A 20,041-nucleotide genomic window follows, 5' to 3' on the forward strand; every position below is an offset into this window, starting at 1 on the left:
ATGCCATCCATACACTGAACCTCAGCTTGATTAAAAATCTTGTACTGTAATTAATTAGATAAAAAAAAAATTTAATCGTCTGACAGCACTAGTAAATACATACAAAATTAGGTCAAAATTATCAAATGCGTTAAAATGACTTAAATCCGGAATGTATTGTATTATAATTTACTGGAGTTGTCTTAATTTAAAAAAAGAAAAGAAAAAGAAAACAAAAAAAGAAAAAGCATGATTTGAAGGGAAATATGACAAACATTAAAAAAAAAATGGTGAGAATTGTTTTTTTTTTAAATCTGTGAATAGGTGCATCCGCAAGTGCAAAACCACTGCATGACTCAATCTTAAATTTAATCTTAAATTTGTTAAAATGTATCTATTTAATATCTAAAAATAAATAAATAAATAATAATAATAATAATAATAATAATAATAATAATAATAATAATAATAATAATAATAATAATAATGATAATAAATAAATACATAAATAAATACATAAATAAATACATAAATGGAGTGTACCTCACTTTGTATTATGCAGATGTAACCAATGAAGTGGCCGGTGTGCATTGCTGCTTTCGAGGAAGGTGGGAAATCGATTTTTCTGACTTCATACCAGGAACCATGCACGGTAACGTCCCTTTTAAATCGGAAATCTGAGTTGCGAAGTCGGGAAAAACAAAAGGCTCCTGACTTCACCAACCAGTTTAAATCTGACGTCACTCGATAATGGTGAACCCCGTAGAGACAAAGACCGTGACTCGCAAAACATAATTTACATGAAAATAAACATTTATTTATTATAACATTACTTTAGTTATTTGAATAAAGTAACTACATAATCCAACGGGATTTCAACTGACTGTGTTAAGTCGTAGTGTAGTGTAGTAGAAGTAGTGGTAGTGAACACACTAGTAGTATTCCCTCGCTATAACGCGATTCACTTTTCGCGGTCTCGCTGTATCACAGATTTTTTTTAGTGCAGTTTTACATTCTTTTTTTTTTACACAATAATGTACCTATTTTATAACATTTATGAAGGTTTGAACATTGAGAATGTTTAAACATGAGAGGAATGTGAGAAAAGTGTATAAACTGTGTGGTGGTGTGTTTTAGAGCCTTAAAACATTTATAATAAATGTAAAACATAAAGCTAACTACTTCGCGGATTTCATTTATTGTGGGTATTTTTTGGAACCTAACCCCAGAGGAAAACGAGGGAACACTGTATTTATATTTACAATTTATAAAAACAAACAATTTATCAGAATCATCCATATTTGTTGTTAAACATTCGCTTCGAAAGCTTTGAGGTCAGAACTGGGATATGTCCGAATTCCTGCCTTCCTCGAATGGAGCATATGTCTGTATGAGTCCAGCTCTCCAGTTTAGTGACATTTTGGGAGACAACAAATAAACTTAAAAAAACACCACAAACGGAAGTGCACTGATTTAAACCATAAAATAAGACAAATCAAGGAACATGACTGTGAAGTTTTAGTGGGACATAATTAAATGTTTACCCCATCACATTCCTGGGTGCCCCCACAGAGACAAAATCCACAGGAACAACAGAGAAAAAGAGGGAGGAGGCATAAGAGACACTGTGAGCTGGAAGAGTCACAGCTATAGTCACAACAGAGAAATTAACAACAAAAGGCAAAACAGTTAAAAAAGGTTAGTTATTACACTGAGAGACAAACAGAAATAATTACTGTCAAGTCATGACACAATACAATTAAACAGAAATACCACTTCCTTTCCTGTGTCATTAAGGCACAATGCAGTGAAAAGTGATATATAACCACAGCTCATGGTCACCGGTGACTGGCAGTGAGTCAGCGTGTTAGTCACCGGCAGACAGGTGCTTATACGGTGACTCACGTCAGAGCGAAGGCAATGAGCGCCCCCACCACCACGATGAAGTCCAGGATGTTCCACATGTCTCGGAAGTAGGAGCCGTCGTGCAGGATGAGGCCCTGGTCAATCATCTTTAATACACACACAATTTGAGTCACGCCACACAGTCATGTTTTCACAGCAGTGAATGATGTTGTCGTGCGCCTACCTTGATGATCATTTCAAAGGTGAACACACCGGTGAAGACATAATCAAAATAACGGAGGACCTGATTTAAAAAGCAGAAATATGTTCTTTTATACAACCAATTCCAGTCTTACACTCAATGTTGTATTTACTTAAAGCATGGGTGTGAATGCTATGTTTATTATGAAAGGGTAAGTTTCCTTAGTTTTTGTCTTATATGGTCTTTTTAACAGCCAATAAATGCAAATAATGCAGGTGAGAGTAGACCCCTTCTCTCCATATATCACCCATTACATCCAATTGCATACGACCTCAAGAATCTTTTTGCACCTTGTTTCTTTCCGAACTGGTGCACACGGGGTCCTCAGCGGCAAGCGCAATGCTGCTCGCCACGATCACAAGGAGGATGCTCATCTCAAAGTAGCGAATATTGACAATGTAGTGGCAGATCCTTCTGATTCTGTAGACCAAACACTGGTTAAAAAAAAAACAGTTGTGATTCATTTCGAGAAAATAGTCAGACTTTTCATCATATTACGGGTTTGAGGCCTTGAAGAGGAACATGCTGCCCGGAGCAACAGGTTTAGGAGGAATAGGAGGTTCCTCTTCCTCTGTTTCTTCCTCTCTGTCTCTCTTTTCTGAATGGTAGGCTTCCAGCTCTTTACTGTTTACTACAAGTGAGAAAGTTTTATTCAGAATTGGTGTGACAAGGTTTTTTGTGTCTGGCTGAGAATGTCCGGGACTACCTGTCATAGGCGTTAACTCCAGCAGGGGCTGTGCAGACATCTCGATGGCCACACATCCTTCTGTATTGGACTTGTCACGGTGGAGGGAGCCCACGCGTTTCTCAGCTTCAAGGCTGCACACGGTGTACTCCGTGGCCTCCAGAGCCGTTTCCACTGGGATGGTTGGACAATCCAGAAGTCGCTCGCACTGCGGAGGCTCGGGAATGTCAGACATCCTGAGGCAAGAGACAAAAAGGGTAATAAAGATATGATCAAAAGACATATTTTGAAAACCCGACACTGACAGACATAGGTATAAAAGGGTAATCTTGTTAAGAGAGTAGAGACATCTTCCCAAGGGAATAGAGGTATGTCCCCAAAAGGTACACTTAACTGTAACCTCTTCCTGGACTAAAAATGCACCAAGTGGGAAAAAAATCCCAAGGAAACATGATTATCTTCCTAAGGACGTGATATTATCGTCCCAAGGGAAAACAAATCCCTTCCCCAATGGAGTACAGAAGATACTGTTTGTCAAGGAAATAAAAGTATATTCTCCAGAGAGAAGAGGTAGTATCTTCCCAATGGAGTGCAGGCAACTTCCCAAGGAGGTGCAGGTTGCTTCCCAAAGGAGTGCAAGTAGCTTTCCAAGGGAGTGCAGGTGTCTTCTCAAGTTCTCATGGGAGTACAGGTGTCTTCCTTTCCTATGTACTATAAGTACAGGTGTCTTCTCGAGGGAGTACAGGTATTTTCCCATGGGAGCAAAGGTTACTTCCCAAGAGAACATTGGTTACTTCTCAGGGGATCTTCAGGTATCTGACTAAAGGAATACAAGATTCCTAAGGAAATACAGGTATTTTATAGAGGGAGTACAGGTATCTTCCAAAGGTATTACAGTACAGGTATTTCCCCCTGGAAGTAGTTTCCAAGGGACTGTGGGTGTCTTCCCCATGGGAGTATAGGAATTTTCCCTAGGGAGCAAAGGTTACTTCCCAAGGGAGTTAAAGTATCTTGGCAGGGGAGTAAAGGAATGTTCCCAAAGGAATGAAGGTATCTTCCAAAGGAGTAAAAGATTGTGAAGGAAGTAAAGGTATTTTACTGGGGAGTACAGGTTCTTTCCAGTAGATTATGGGTGTCTTACCTCTTGGAGTCCAAGTATTCTCTCAAGGGAGTAAAAGTTACCTCCCAATGGAGAATAGGTTACTACCCAAGGGAATAAAGGTATCTTGCCAGAGGAGGAAAGGTATCTTCCCAAGGTAATGCAGGCATCTTCCCAAAGGAGTACAAGAGTTCAAAGGAAGTACAGGGATTTTAGTACAGGTATCTTTCACCAAAATGATTCCCAAGCGCAAGCCCCTGCTGCGACTCACTGCTCCCTCAGTGGATGGGCCAAATGTGGAGACCAAATTTCACCCCACTTAGATGGACGTGACAATCAGTGGTACTTCCCTGGGAAGTACAGTTACTTTCCAAGGGGCTATGGGTGTCTTCCCTATGGGAGTACAGTGATCCTCCCAAGAGAGTACAGGTATCTTACCAAGTAAATAAAGGTATATTCCCAAGGGAGTCCAGGTATCATCTCAAGGGAAGACTAATAATATCGTCCCAAGGGAGTGCAGGTATACTCCAAAGGTTCTTCCCACTGGACTAAACATGTCTTCACAACTTACCAAGGGACTAAAGGTGCCTTCCTAATGAAATACATGCTCTTTCTAATGAAATAGAAGTTCAAGGGAGTCCCACCCTAGTAATAAGACAGTTTAAAGCAGGGGTCTCCAAGTTTGGTCCTTGAGAGCCCCTATCCAGCCTGTTTACCATGTCTCTGTCCTTCAGCACAGCTGAATCTAATGATCAGCTAATCAGCAAGCTTTGCAGAAGCCTGATAACGATCCCGATCATGAATCAGGTGTGTTAGTGGAGAGAAACATGGAAACAGGCTGGATAGGGATTCTCGAGGACCGAACTTGGAGACCCCTGGTATAAAGGTAACCATTTTCTGACAGTCTACCTTCCATCTTCTCCAACGTCTGCATACGGGTTGACGATACACATTCCAGAATCATCCTGGACCTGGCCTTCTGTCTCGGCTTTCTCCTCGTGTTCCTCCCTCTCATCCAGGATCCTCCTCTCCTGACTGTGTGAGCGCTTGACCAGCAGCGCATCATGTGGCGTCTGTGTGCAGTCCAGGCTCTTGGCCTCAGCGCGAGCCTCTCGGTGACGGTGACGTCTGTGTCTGGCCCCTTCCTCTGGTCCCTGACCTGGTCTGAACTTGCGGGCCATCCTGTGCCGACCCCCGCCTGTAGTTCGGTGGTTAGTGCCACCTGTTTTCTCCTCAGAAAGGTTGACCAAAGGCTCGGCCACCGGGGGTTCAGGTATGGGGATAGTTATTGACATCGGCGGTTCGGGTAAGGGCATCCCCACTGACATCGGGGACTCAGGCAGGTGGGCTGGGCTGGCTTCTACTGACAATGCGGGCACGTGGTGGGTACTGGGGGTTTCGACGGTGTCCTCGGCGGGACTGTTGAAGAGTTCCTCCCTGCTAGCCATCTGGCGGCGTTTGCGCAACTGATTAGCCCTCTGCTCCCACACGGACATGTTGACTTTTCTCCGCCTCTCGCGGCGGTTGGCGAAGGCGTTGGAGCTGTTGAGGGGTTGTTCATCCGCAGCGGCCATTGCTCCGTCTGCGTCATCGGGGAAGGTAGGTCGACCTCGGTGGATGGCTCGTTTCCTGTATAGGTAGGGTCTTCTTCTTCCACTAAAGAGCACAATACATACAATATCAATACTTGCCGGCAGAAATACCCAATTTTAAACGACTAGTTTGACATTTTGGACATTTGAGTGAGACGAGTGATTCTTATCTAGTATCTACTGAAACTACAATGCTTAAACTTTATGTAGCTTAGCCAAGCACAGCATATACAGTTGTAGAGAGAAACAACTAGCCAGCTTCTTGTCTCAAAAGTAATGTAAGGTGCTCGCTAATTTTCAATGGCTATTGCTATTGCACTATTGCTGGGTCACTAAGCAAAACCAAAGTGTGCTGTTTTGTTTTTGACCGAATGAGTGAAGTTCCGCTAGTTGTTTCCTTGTGCAGAGCTAACAGACTTCAGAGCAAATTCCACTTGTCACGAATCACATTTTCCAAAAGGTCAAACTACTGCTTCATTGGCGGAAAACAACATTCAGACTAATATTCATGTAGCATACCAAATATGCAAGAAAAATAAATAAATAAATAAATAAATAAATAAAGTGCTGGAACAACTGAAACGTGCCAGAAAAGATGAGACCTTTTCTGTGACTCTAAAAAGGTGTAATGGGAAAAATATGTCAAATAGTCCAAGCTAAAGAAATAAAGGCATCCAAAAAAGAAAAAAACATGAGGTTACCTGAGAGATAAAAAGTGAAAAAACCCACAAGACCACAAAAGGGAAAGTGCAGGATTAACACAAAAGCATAGTGTCAAATCGAAAGAACAAAATCTCAACAAGTGTTTCAGGGAGACATTTCTAGAGAGGAAGACAGATGCATACCGTTTTACTTACTGTTATTCTGATTCTGTTGTTGTCCATGTAATAAATGAGTGATGATTTGAAAACAAGACATTAGTTTTACAACATACACAGAACAGTGGTGACACAGTCCAAAATGTGACCTCCAATTAACATTACGTGCAAGTTGACACAGGTTTGAACCTTATGGTTATGATTACTACAGCAAATGAATTTTAAATAATCAGCATAATAATCTTAGCATCTAAGGTCAAATCATGGGGACCTAATGTCATTTTGGCCAGTGCCACTTTACAACAGGCATAAAACGAGACAACATGATGGAACAGCAAAACACATTAAAACACTGCAAAATTTAGCTATACGGTACATCTAACGAACAAATGACAGTGAGAGAGTCTTAGCAAACCCTTAAAACTGCTGGGTTAGAAATAACCCAATGTGCGATAAAATAACGCAATATGAGTCAAAAACAAATAAACAAACAAAACAAAACAAAACAAAATGCAGTTTTAGGGGTGCAACCTATTGAAAAATATGGTTGGTGTTTGACTTCAGATTTATTTATTTATTTAATTACCATTGATTGTCACACCCACCTAAGTGGGAGGTTGTTTGATTATATTTGTTTACTTATATTAGCTACTAATTTGGAATACTTGAATTTTACTAAATTCTAAAAATATTTAGGCACACTACAAGTGTATATTTTTAATGCAGTGTAAAAATCAACATCCAGAGACTTAAAATGCTACTTTCGTTCAAAAATGTATTTAATATTGATCACAAGACAAAAAAAAATCAGAATTGTTGTAATTGTATTTACTGATAATTCAGTCTTCAGCTTTTTCTTACAATATAAAAATCTCTAATTAAAATTTTGTATTAGTGAAATTCCAAGGGTTATTATGATAAAAGGTAAAAAAGTACATGAATTGTGTATGTATGTATCTCGTAACTTAAATTAATTAAAAAACAAGTTACCGTAAATTAAAACAAAAATACGGTAGATAAATTTCTAAAAAAAATCTATAGAATTGCCATTTTAAAAAAAAATACTCTCCATATTAATTTTTTTAAAATAGTTTGATCCACCACCCAAATATTTGGTACTGATTTGCAAATTACTAGCATAAAAACATGCAAACTAATGCGCATAGCCCTTGAGCAAGCCATGTCCATGCTTGGATGAGATACTGTACTGTTTTTTTTTGTTTTGTTTGTTTTTTAAATGGGCACAAGCGTGTTTTTCCACTGTGACGCCACAGTCCTGAATGGGATATCCACCTTCCAAAGTGTGTCTTCTCCCACTAGAGCCTCACAGACTGACTAAATACCTCCAGTCTGACTCCACTGGATAATGAGCCACCAGGTCACTGCTAGGCTAAAAGTTCATGACCAAGTTCAGAGTCAAAAGAATAGAAACAATCTTCAGAGGTCATTATGCTCGTACAGTACTCTAGAGAACCTCATTATTATACCATACGTTCTTCCTTTCATCCAATTACCATATTCTGTTAGTGTTTAGTTCAGTTCAGGATCCATTTGGAACAAATCAAATGAAGCAGAGGGGAATTTTTTTTTTCATCAATTTTCTCATCCCGGCATGGTCATATGTTTATCTTAACCCTTAACTTACTCAGATATTAAGCCATCTCTGCCTCTGGCATACCGTTGGTTGAAGAACTCTTCCTCCTCTTCTTCATCCTAGCAAAGTGAACACGCACATTGTTTGATTTAAGTGACACATTCGGTTGAATTTGAGATGGAAGCGTCGCTCGCAGGGGAAATTAATAGTTCAAGATCAAACCTTTGTCAGTTCCTGTGCGTTGGCCAGATTATCCACAGCGATGGCCAAAAAGACATTGAGGAGTGTGTCTGACAGAGAGGCAGTTCAGAACAAATGCCATTTGCATGCATACTGTTTTCGCAGTGTTTTGGTCATTTGTTGCCGATTCACAGTACATCTCCATTAAAAAAAAATTGTTTTGTTGCCTAGTTTTTTTTTTTTTTTTTTTTTTTTTTAAACAGAGTTATTTGCTCAGCCCTGCAATTCTGAAGCGTGTTATTGCTTTTCCAATGCAAACACTTAATCGCTTCAGGAAAATTGGACTTTTTCCTGCCACAAAACCAAAGATGAAATCATACAGAGAAAAGCAACCATGCGGCTAATATACCAAAAGCATTTCTGGAAGGTCATAGAAAGTAAGTATAGCAATGATGTCCTATGCTTCTCACAGCCATTACGGAGCATATTTGCATGGTATGCTGCTTCTACAAGTAAGACAAAACAAAACGTTATTTTGCAATAATAATAATAATAATAATAATAATAATAATAATAATAATAATAATAATTGCATTAAACAAACTGAAGCCATTTCCAGTTTCATCATGACGGACTTAAACAAGTAAGAACATATTATTCAAGCCCATTGTGTTATTATTGTAGGTGTCATCAAGGATACAGTTTCCAAACAGGGTGAGCACAATGAAGTAGATGGACGACCACATGCCGTATTGCACGCCTCCTTGCGAGCGAATCCCGTTGTACATCACCTCATTCCAGTCTTCACCCGTCAAAATCTGCAAATTGAGAAGCATGTTGTTGAGTAGGACTGTGTAAAGATACTTTGGATTTTTTTTTTTTTTTCTTGGACGGAAGTAACTAGGAATGGGCGAGTACCGATATCGAAACTAGAAATTAGAAGAGAAAATTGATTAATTTCATGAAATTTTAAGGGAAAATGATATTTTCTTGGGGTGAAATTTTATATAACCAAAATACTAGTGGTTGGAGTATTTAATTGAATAATCAATGTTGAATCAATTTTCCTTCTGAAGCCTGATATCGATTCACAAAACCTTGAATCCATTATTTTAATATCTGTTCTCCCATAAATTGATAAGAAAATAGTTTTTTTTGCATCTCAGTTTTCTTGAAATTTACTATTTAATTGAATTTAAAAGTATTTTCTTACATTTATGAAAGACCTGACTTATTGCATTTAAGACTTTTCAGAATCTTTTAAATTTATATTTAAAATTATTGAATTTGAATTATGAAAATATTTTGATTCACTCATTCACTGCATTTGACAAGTATACCTTTCAATTATATATATTTTTCAGCGTGGGGATAGATAGGGGAGAATCTGACTACGCTCCACTGTAAATGTCAAAATGGAAACAACTTTACTGATGCCTAAAAACCGGTAGATGACATCCTTGCCCCATTTTATACAAAATAAACACAGTTTCAGAGTCCATGGGAGTAATGGCTATATTTTGGCAAACCTGCATTTTTCTAAAAGACCGGGACGAGGCAAAACGTAGGGAGTCTATTCTGTCATTTGGTAGATTCGGTTTATATATACGGTAATTATTGAACGTAATATCGTGTTGGTATTGAACATTTTGAAATTCTCTAAAATGGCTGAAAGTGAATGAGTTAGGTTACTGCCTCCACAAAATTTAATTTGGGATTTAATGTTTGTGGAGTTTTTATCATGTCCTCGATATTTAAGAAGATATGATGTTCCATAATTAATCAATATTGAATTGACGTGAATTGAATTGGGGGGTATCTATTTTTATAATTTTATTTAGGATGTTTTTGTCATAGGTTGAGTATTACAGATACTATCTTTATCAAGGCAGAATTTTTGATACCGCTCTTTTATTTGATTCACCTGTACCTAATGCTGTGACTGGCAACTGTAGTGGATTCTCTAGTACAGTTATAAAAAAAATAGCAACAAGTAAACAGAACAGGTTGTTCAAACGAAGCCTCAGTTGTGCTTGTGGCAGCTCTAACATGAATTTGGTTCATGTTTGTGATGCCGATGTGCGCATATGCTGTGCGCAAGGATGTGTGGGCGGGCAGCGGAGGCGGGGTGGGGACGGCGAGCGAGCGAGCAGAGTTGTTTAATCTGCGCCCGGAGTGAGAAGTCTCCCAGGGTGCAATGTGTCATGGAGGGAGGGAGCCCAAACCTGAAACACTGTCATGATCGCAGCTGGAAACGTGTCAAAGTTGGTGGGAGTGTAATCTTCAAAGATGAACCTAGAGGGAAGGAAGATGGAGAATAAAAGCGTTGGGTCAGATATGATCATGGAGGAGGAAGATGCTCAGCTATTTTGCTTTTCTCCGGGTCTTCATCACATGTCGTCATGAGGAACGTGAATGAAGCTTTTCCACTACGCAGTACCAGCTCTACTCGACCCCTGCGTCTTACCGTCCTCCAAAAAGCTGCATCCCCAGCAGAGCAAACACCACAACAAAGAGGAAGAGCAAAAAAAGCAGGCTGATGATGGACTTCATGGAGCTCATGAGTGACACAACCAGATTTCTGAGAGAGGCCCAATATCTGGCAAAGAGAAAAATAAAAAAACTCTACTAGTAAAAGTACAAGTAGTTGAGGGGGGGGGGTGTTGCTGTCCTACGTACTTGGTGATCTTGAAAATCCGCAGAAGTCTCAGCGCCCTCAGCACGCTGATGCCAAACGACATACCGGGCCGGAAGAAGCCGTAAACCACCTCGAAGATGCTGCCCACAATAACCTGGAAACATCAGGATGGAGGACATGTCATGCCAACAAGATACAAGCCTTTCGTTTTCATTGTTGCTATGGCAACAAGAGCACATTTACGTTCTACAGTACTACTAGTAGTCAAACTTTGCTGACGCCACTACATTTATCATGCTGTCATTCATAAAATCAGAGATGGGCGAGTGAATGAATTTTGAGCGTCCGTCATTCATCGGCAATCCGTCAATATTTCAAGTCGAAACAAACTGTAATCCTTCAACGTTTATTTTCTTCTAAATTACAGCCGCTATTTTAGGACCGACAGTAAAATTCATAGCCGCAGTGAATCATCAGACCGACAACTTTATTTCAACCACGCTGCCATCATGCTAAATTAAAGGCCCAGTCTGCCGTTTTCACTCAGGAAAATGCGCTTTTTAAATACAGGATTTAAACAAACAAACTACTTCTCAATTTACAGATACGGGCTTCTCTTAATTTCTGGTGGTGATTTTGTCCTGAACCCCCACCCCCCTAGCTTGTATTTTGCCATTTTGTGCAGAGCGGGGGTGGCGTGTCGCAAACGAGGCCGGGCGAATTTGTCGGCTGCGTGACGTCACTCCCGCGGCAACTTGACAGCACGCACGGATTTCGTTTTTTCTCCACTCACTCACTCACACATGTAAGCTTCTGCGAGTGAGTGAGTGAAAAAAGAAAAAAGAAAAAAAAGTAATCCGCGCGTGCTTTCAAATCGCCGCGGGAGTGACGTCACTCTGCCGACAAAATTCGCCCGGTCGCGTTCGCGACGCGCCACCCCCTGCTCTGCGATTGGCTGGAGGGTTGTAAACACTGTCTTTCCACAAAAACGTCCCGCTGTTTACAAAACAAACACAAAATGGCAAAATACAGGCTGGGGGGTGGGGGTTTAGGACAAAATCACCACCAGAAATTAAGAGAAACCCATATCTGTAAATTGAGAAGTAGTTTGTTTGTTTAAATCCTGTATTTAAAAAGTGCATGTTCCTGAGTGAAACCGGCAGACTGTGCCTGTTAATTTTGCACCACTATTTTTTTATATTAATGTTTACAACTAGTATGTAAACATGGTCGTAATTGCCGGCAATACTGCTGCACATGGCCAACAGACTCAATACTTCCACTTTTTAAGACCCCTTAGCTGTTCAATACCCTGCCTGATGTAAAATGGCGCACCAAAGGATCCCTTAGCCCTCTAACAATGTGCCTGATGTAAAATAAACTAACACAAAATTAAAGCTTGCAAAAACGTAGCAATAACGAGGAATTTACATGTGAAACATTATCATCGCGGTTTGTAGTCACCCGAGCTCTACAACATTGCCAGCTATCAGTATTGGGACAGAACCAGAAGAGAGAAGGACTGCTGAATGGTGATCAAGGAAGTTAGCATACCTGCTAAGTGTATATTTATTTACTTGTTTACTGCATGAGTAAAAGAGTGGCTCGGCCGCAGTCTCAGGAAAGAGGTGGAAGTACTCTGCGGTGCGTCAGCAAAATGGGTGTCCGTCATTGACGAACTGAGATGGTACTGACCCGGTTATTGATGATTTCATTGATGGATGAAAACCTACTTCCAGCAACGCTTAGTCCATCAATTTTTCCAAAGTTTGCCGTCATTCATTGAATCGTTAATGATCAACAAAAAGGACATTTGGCTTTGATGGAATGCCCACCTCTGCTTAAAATCCAATTGATTAGTTGAATTGTAAGATTTTTAAAAGGTGAATATGATGGAAAATTGAGTTTTTATTATATGCATACAAATAGTTTAGCTACCGTGTTAGCTTAGATTAGCGTTAGCTTACAGTGTTTTCAGTATTAACTTTTGGTCGAAATATATAATGTACTCTAAATTATGCAGGTTATCATTTACAGAGTCATTAGGTGCCATTTACAACAGTTTTCATAATGTGTTTACCATCAGTTATTTACATTATTATTACTTTTTACAGATGTAACTTAACCACTAGGAAGCTAAAGTTTTAAATATTATGTGGGATGCAGTTGGGATTTATTATGTTTTCCTTTTCACACTAATTTTTTTGAGAAGTACATATAGAACCTATTTTGTTATTAGTAGTGGACCTGGCAATTTCTTTATTAACACATTTGTGCTATTATTTGGCTTCTAGTATACATGAAATATTTGTTTTATTTTGCTGAAAAACAACAAATAAATAGGGAAATAGAAGATCTCTTTTAATTGTCACAAATGACGAGACACTCACACTGCAGTCGAAGCAGTTGAAAGATGAATGGAAGTAGAGACGGAAACCCAAACCATACATCTTCAGGAACATCTCAGCTAGGAACAGCCCCAGGAACACAAACTCTGCATAGTCTGAGGGGGAAGAAGACAAACAATCCATGAGATGAAAATAGAAGCAATCTGCCACTAAAGTTGTGGCGACCCACAGAGGAAGATGGTGAGCCAGTCGGGTTGGTTGTGGTGCACGATGGCCACGCAGATGGTGTTGAGAGCCACCAGGCTAAGCACCATCAGGTAGAACGTGTCCGTCTTCACCATGCGGCGGATGGAGATGCGCAACATGCGCTCTTTGCGCCGCAGGTAGGCGGCCGGACCGCGGCGACCGCTGCGGAAGTTCATCCTGGAGCGGGACATGCCTGCCAGACAAAGAAGGGGGGAAAGTTCACAAACATGATGTAAAATGTAATGAAAGCGATGTTAAGTTAAAAGGCAAGTAAAAGGCTCACTGGCAGTGGACATGTCCGTGTACTTGTCGTCGCCTGGGGCTCCTCGACGTGCACCCGTCTTCTTACTTGCTCTCTTCAAAACTTTGGACACGAAAACTCAAGTTTAACTGAAGTTTTTAACTATTGAATTTCAGAAATTGGACAAGCTATTATAGGCTCTTTTTTTCTCTACTACATGGCACATACACAACTCAAATGATGTGAATGATTAAGCTGTTCAATATTTCCAATTGAACAGCCTCATGGATATTGTCAACACGCAGTTAGCCATGGACTCCGTGATTATCGTAAAACGGAATGTTGGCTAGCAAGGAAACAAGCCTAAACTGTCACTGTTGCCTGAGACAAATAAAGGAGCAACTATTTTGAGTTTTTGTGTTATTCACCACAATAAAAATCACAAGGAGAGAAGTTTATGACAACAATGTAGTTATCAGATAAGCTAACAGTTAGCCTAGCTTCTTCACATTATTCTCTTTCTACTATGCTATGTGTGTGGTTGGCTGTGTAGCCATGGACTCCTTGATTATAATAACGTAAAAGGCAATGATAGCTAGCGAGGAAGGATGTCTAAACTGTCACTGTTACTGAAACAAATAAAGGAGCAACTATTTTGAGTTTTTGTGTCCAACACCACAATAAAAATCACAAAGAGATATGTTTGTCACCGCAAAATAGTTACCAGAGAAGCTAACAGTTAGCCTAGCCTAGATTTGTTTTTTTCTACTACTACTATGGTATGTGTGTGGTTGGCTGTGTTGGTTATCTCGATTTTAGCGCACCGTATTAGAGCAGTACATTAAGCACGCACAAGCCCATTTTCATGTGTGGTCTCTCACAATGTTAAAAAAAACCAAACAAACAAACAAAAAAGATATTCAAAATTGTTATGCTTGTACCTGAATTTCCTGAAGCAAGGTTTTTTTCTTTTAAATGAATTAAAAAATAGTAAGTTTTGTACAAAAGCACATCTGAATACATTTTTTATCATCATCAAATGTCTTTAAATTCATGCACAGATTATTGGAAGGCCAAATGCTAGGACCCCCCCCCCAAAAAAAGTAAAAACAGCCAAATGGATTGCTGTCAAAAGAATATTATGCCAATTATAGGAATAAATGTTTTTACACATTTGTCCTCTATTAACACCTTTTATATTTAAACTAGATGCAATGGCCATGACTATATGTAGTAAAGTGAGACCTTACCATCTAATGCTGATCTCCCCGAATTCTTGTTCTCCTCTGCCAGCATTACTTCCTCTGTAATGACAGAAAAACTGAAAGTTTTAAACAGTATTTCCACAAATAGTGGCTGGGGGCTGTTTATTCGCTCAACTGCAGATGGTGGGAAGGTGCCCAGCAGGAGTTTAAAAACAAAACAAAAATTCTGTTATGGAAAATTGAGAGAAACGGTGATAAACGAGGCAAACTGGCAGCGCAGCCTCCCACAGTATAAACATGAACGCACACAACTTCGTAGAATGGTCGTGTCTACAATAAAATCTTCTACACATAAGACAAAAATAATACAAACCAAGATGAAACACCCTTTTTAATGTCCCCCGTATACTTTATGAACGCAGGGGAATCATTTACAACATTCAGTAAAACGAAAGTTACAACTGTAACTACGGTTCTATGAGTCCCAGACGACCGCCAGAAGGCGGTGCTTTAAGCACTGAATGTTCCTTTCGCGCATGCGCAGTTCGAGTAATGCATACCAAATTAGTCACCTGTGACCCCTGGGTGACCCTAGAAGGGTATAAGTTCCGGTGTCACCCAAGGTTCGTTTCCTACGGAATCTTCTCGCGTGAACACGAGGATTCCGAGCGACAGGACGCCCTGGCGGTCGTCCGGGACTCATAGAACCGTAGTTACAGTTGTAACTTTCGTTCTATTTCGTCCCTCCCGACCGCCAGAAGGCGGTGCTTTAAGCACTGAATGACTAATACCGGCGTAGTCGCGAGGGATCTCAGACACAAACCTCACTGAGAATCCCCAGCAGGACCCAAGATCACGCCAAGCGGATGGGGAGAGGCGACATCCACGCTATAAAACCTGGAGAAGGTGCAAGGCGTCGCCCATGAGGCAGCAGCACAGATATCCTCCAGGGAAACACCCCTCAGGGCGGCCCAAGACGTGGCAATGCTCCTGGTGGAGTGACAGCGCACCCCTGACGGCAGGGGGCGGCCCGACAGCAGGTAGGAATGGCGAATGGCATCCACGACCCAGTGAGACAAGCGCTGCTTGGAGAGAGCGGAGCCCTTGGTAGGACCACCATAACAAAAAAAAGCTGGGCAGACGTACGAATGCCCGCCGTAGCATCAATTTAACACTGCAAGGCTCTCACCGGACACAAGAGCTCCGGCCTGTCCCCGCCATCAGCAGGAGTGGGTACATAACGTTTAAGCCGTAGAGGCTGGTTAGAACGAGAGCCAGACAACACCTTGGGAATGAAGGCAGTGTTTGGCCACAGAGTGACGCCGGCGCCATCCGGGTGCCATCGCAGGCATTCAGGGCTAACTGATAAAGCGTGTAGGTCGCTGACACGCTTGGCGGAGGCAACGGCGAGCAAGAGTGCAGTCTTGCGCGACACCCACAGAAGGTCCGCCCCTGCCAGGGGCTCGAAGGGAGGCCTGCACAGGCCGTCCAGCACCAACTGCAGATCCCACGCCGTAACCCGAGGAGCCGGGCGGGGACGAAGACACAGAGCCCCTCTGAGGAACAAGGACACCAGCTCATGGCGCCCCACGGAGCCGCCATCAGCACCAACATGCCGGGCAGAAATAGCTGCCACATACACCTTCAGAGTCGACTGAGACCTGCCCTTATCCAGGAGGGACTGCAAGAAATCCAGGATGGTGGGGATGGAACACAAAACAGGGTCCACCCCGCGTTCTCCGCACCACGCCACAAACAACTTCCACCTGTTGGCATACTGTAGCCGAGTGGACGGTGCCCTTGCATTAAGAATGGTCCGCGTGACAGACTCTGTACAGCTGGTCAGCAGCGGTTGGGGCCCCTCAGTGGCCAAACACACAAGCGAAGGCGCCGAGCGTCGGGATGCCAAACCCGACCTCCCTGTTGAGACAACAGGTCCTCCCTGTCGGGGAGACGCCACGGCTCGCCGGAGCACAGTTGACGGAGCAGGGGGAACCACGTCCGGGCCGGCCAGAAGGGGGCCACCAGCAACAGCGTGTGCCCCTCCTGAAGAACTCTCTGAAGCGTCAGCCATATCAGAGGGAGCAGCGGAAAGGCGTAGAGAAGGCACTCTGGCCACGGCTGCGCCAGTGCATCCAGACCCAGAGGGCTGGTGGCCTTGCTCAGGGAAAACCAAAGTGGGCAGTGGGTCGAGTCCTCGGAGGCAAAGAGATCGACCTCCGCCGTGCCGAAGCTGCTCCAAATCATGCGCACCACCTCTGGGTGGAGGCGCCACTCTCCCGGAGGAGGACCCCGACGGGAGAGAGAGTCCGCGAGCTGGTTCCGAACCCCCGGCAGATAGGTGGCCCGTAGACTGGCCAGACGGGGAGCAGCCCACCTGAGAAGGTGCTGGGAGGTCTCCAACAGACGGGCGGACCTGACGCCGCCCTGATGGTTTATGTGAAACACGGTCGTGGTGTTGTCCGACCGTATGAGAACATGCTGTCCGCTCAGGTATGGCAAGAAGTGCATGAGTGCCAAGTGCACCGCCCGAAGCTCCAGCACATTGATGTGATCGACCCTGTCACGCACAGACCAACTTCCCTGAGCCGTCCTGTGCTGCCAGACAGCACCCCAGCCCGTGAGGCTGGCATCCGTGGTGACTGTTTCGCGGCGGGCCGGGACCACACCCAGCGGGACGCCGCTCAATAGAAAAGCCCTTTCCCTCCAGGGTGCCAGGGCGAGGAGGCACCGACGGGACACCCTGAGCCTCCGGTGGCGGTGCCACTTTGGCGTCCAAGTGGAAGCCGTTCAGCCACCTCTGTAGTGAGCGCAGTGTCAGCAGACCCAACGGGACCACAGCCGTCATGGACGTCAGCTTGCCCAAAAGCCGCAAGTAGGCGACGTAAGGCAACAGCCTGCCCCCTCGAAAGAGCGCGAGGAGGCGAAGAACATCGTCGACTCGGTGAGGAGATGGGTGGGCTCTCATAACCGTGGTGTCCAACGTCACACCAATGAAGTCCGTCCGCTGAGAGGGGACCAGAGAGGACTTGGGCAAGTTGACCCTGATACCCAACCGGGCCACATGAGACAGGAGATCGGAGGTGTCCCGGATCACCTGAGCCCGCGACGGCGCGCAGAGGAGCCAGTCGTCGAGGTACGGCAGCACCTTCATGCCCACAGACTGCAGGGGCGCCAGAGCAGCCTTCACAAACCGAGTGAAGACCCGCGGAGCGAGGGAGAGCCCGAAAGGGAGCACACGGAACTGCCAGTGACGGCCTTTGTAGGCAAAACGGAGAAATCGACGGTGTCGAGATGCGATGGGGACGTGGAAGTAGGCGTCCTTCAGGTCTATAGACGTGAACCACTCCCCCTGGGCGAGCGACTGCAAGACGTCGTTCTCGGTTAGCATGTGGAATGCCAATACCTTGATATGTCTGTTGAGCCCCGTCAGGTCCAGTATCGGTCGGTATCCACCGGTCTTCTTTGGGACAAGGAAGTACGTCGAGTAGAAGCCCCCGGGCTGTGCCAGGGGGTCCACGGCCTCGATCGCGTCCTTGGCCAGGAGGGCGGACAGCTCCTGGTCCAGAGCTGAGGCTTTTGCCGGGTCGGCGATGAGTCACCCTGACCCGACAGGAAGCAGGAGGCCGGCGTCGGAACTGCAGCTCGTACCCGTGGGTCAAGATGGAGACCACCCATGGGTCCGAGGCACGAGCAGCCCAGTAACTGAGCTGCTGGTGGGAAAAATGTCCGACGGCCGGCCCCAAGGCCTCAGTCCCTGGCCCTCCGGCCCCTAGGGGCCCGAGAGGGACGGCGGGTGGGGCCTGCAGCCCGTGGTTGCCCTGAAGGCAAGCGGGCGGAGGAGCGAAAGTCCTCGGGTGCCATAAGCCTCGGCAGGCCGGGGCTGAGGAAAGCGATGAAAAGCAGAGCGTGCCCCAGGCCTACCCTGTTGGGGAGGCAGGGCCCTATTGAGGCTGGAAAGCTGCTTCCTGGTCTCATGAGCCTTAACCGTCCTTTCCAGTGTACCCACAGTGGCAGAACCAAAAAGCTCCCCCGGCTCCACAGGAACACCACGGAGGGCCCTCCTAGAGGCCTCCGACAAGGGGGACTACGCTAGCCACACCTGGCGGCGCGCCTACACTAGGAAGGACATGAGTCGGCCGTGTTCCCTAGTCATGAGGGCAAAGGCCTGGAGGGCTGCATCACTGAAGGACACAGCAGCCTCCACGCTGTCTGCTTGCAGGGATGTAGAGAGCGCAACATGAGGTGAGCCAAAGAGTTCCCAATGCGACCAGCACGTGCACCAGCGCCATAGGCCCGTGTGAGAAGGTCGTCAGTCACACGACATTGGGGTCGAGGACATCGCACAGATGGCCGAAGGGTCTCCTCCGGGGACACAATGAGGGATGCGACAGCTGGCTCCACAGCAGGCATCCGATCCATTCCAACACTAGCAGCACCGTGCATAGATGCTAAATCACGGCCATCAGCCGAAGGACGGGAGAGAGCCCCAGGATCCCTCCAGCAAGCATGTAGTTCCCGCAGATAGTCCTCAGATGCGGGGACAGAAAAGGCCGAGGAAGGGCGCCTGCGCCGGAAGAAAGCGCTCTCAGACGCCGAGCCTGTGGAGGCACCTCCAAATGCAGGAGGTCCAAGGCAATGCAGGAGGTCCAAGGCATTGCGCAGGACAGCCCGTATAGAACCATCCCCTGCCTCACTGGACGAACTCTGAGCGGACGCTGGAGAGTTTGGTCCCAAAACCACAGACCCCGGGTCACGGTCGTCGTCATGAAAAAAGGAAGCCGAAGCTGCCAAGGAAATGGCGTCCTCCTCAGGAGGAAGCACTGGCATGGGCGGGGTGGATGGTCGCGGCATGGGCAGGGCAGGTGGTCCCGGCCCCCCCGTAAGTGTGGGAGGGTGACGGTCCTGCAGAAGAGATCTCACCTCTGCCAGCTCAGCCTGAAGGTGCCCAACCTCCGAAGCGAGTCGTCGCTGCGCCGCCCTTTTCCTGGGGGGGGGCAGAGGACACACCGAGACGTTTCCGGCGCCTCGGTTGGGAGGACAACAGATGACCCAGTGGACTGGGGTCACTGACACCAGGACTGCAGTCCCGGCCATCCCCGGCACGGTCAGAAACAAGACACCTTGGGCAGCGATCGTCCAGGACATCGGAGGCCTCAAAGAGGATACCACAGTCCACGCAGCAACGGGAGTCCTCCATTGTGAACACAAAGAGGCCCAAACAGCGATGAGCGGGAAGCTGAGGGAAGGGGGCGCGAGCGCCACCTGCACAGCAGACCCACACCGAGCAGCCGACGCGTGGGTCGGGG

The 20,041-nt window shown here is 44.9% G+C and overlaps 1 protein-coding gene across 1 annotated transcript in view; it reads right to left on the reverse strand.

The window, feature by feature from the left end:
• The window catches only part of LOC144017493 (voltage-dependent R-type calcium channel subunit alpha-1E-like), an 80,941-nt gene that overhangs the window by 17,717 nt on the left and 43,183 nt on the right, over positions 1–20,041 (reverse strand). The window contains exons 11-26 of the mRNA XM_077519125.1: positions 14,778–14,831; positions 13,570–13,650; positions 13,270–13,479; positions 13,083–13,195; positions 10,734–10,846; positions 10,522–10,653; positions 10,280–10,349; positions 8,755–8,872; positions 8,097–8,164; positions 7,926–7,993; positions 4,780–5,526; positions 2,793–3,007; positions 2,585–2,717; positions 2,377–2,506; positions 2,069–2,128; positions 1,885–1,991 (exon numbers count right to left, since the gene is read on the reverse strand). Of these exons, the coding sequence (XP_077375251.1) occupies positions 1,885–1,991; positions 2,069–2,128; positions 2,377–2,506; positions 2,585–2,717; positions 2,793–3,007; positions 4,780–5,526; positions 7,926–7,993; positions 8,097–8,164; positions 8,755–8,872; positions 10,280–10,349; positions 10,522–10,653; positions 10,734–10,846; positions 13,083–13,195; positions 13,270–13,479; positions 13,570–13,650; positions 14,778–14,831 (2,419 nt within the window). The remainder of the gene's footprint in view (positions 1–1,884; positions 1,992–2,068; positions 2,129–2,376; positions 2,507–2,584; positions 2,718–2,792; positions 3,008–4,779; positions 5,527–7,925; positions 7,994–8,096; positions 8,165–8,754; positions 8,873–10,279; positions 10,350–10,521; positions 10,654–10,733; positions 10,847–13,082; positions 13,196–13,269; positions 13,480–13,569; positions 13,651–14,777; positions 14,832–20,041) is intronic.

The sequence above is a fragment of the Festucalex cinctus genome, chromosome 1 (genome assembly GCF_051991245.1).
Source record: "Festucalex cinctus isolate MCC-2025b chromosome 1, RoL_Fcin_1.0, whole genome shotgun sequence".
NCBI classification, from domain to species: Eukaryota; Metazoa; Chordata; class Actinopteri; order Syngnathiformes; family Syngnathidae; genus Festucalex; species Festucalex cinctus.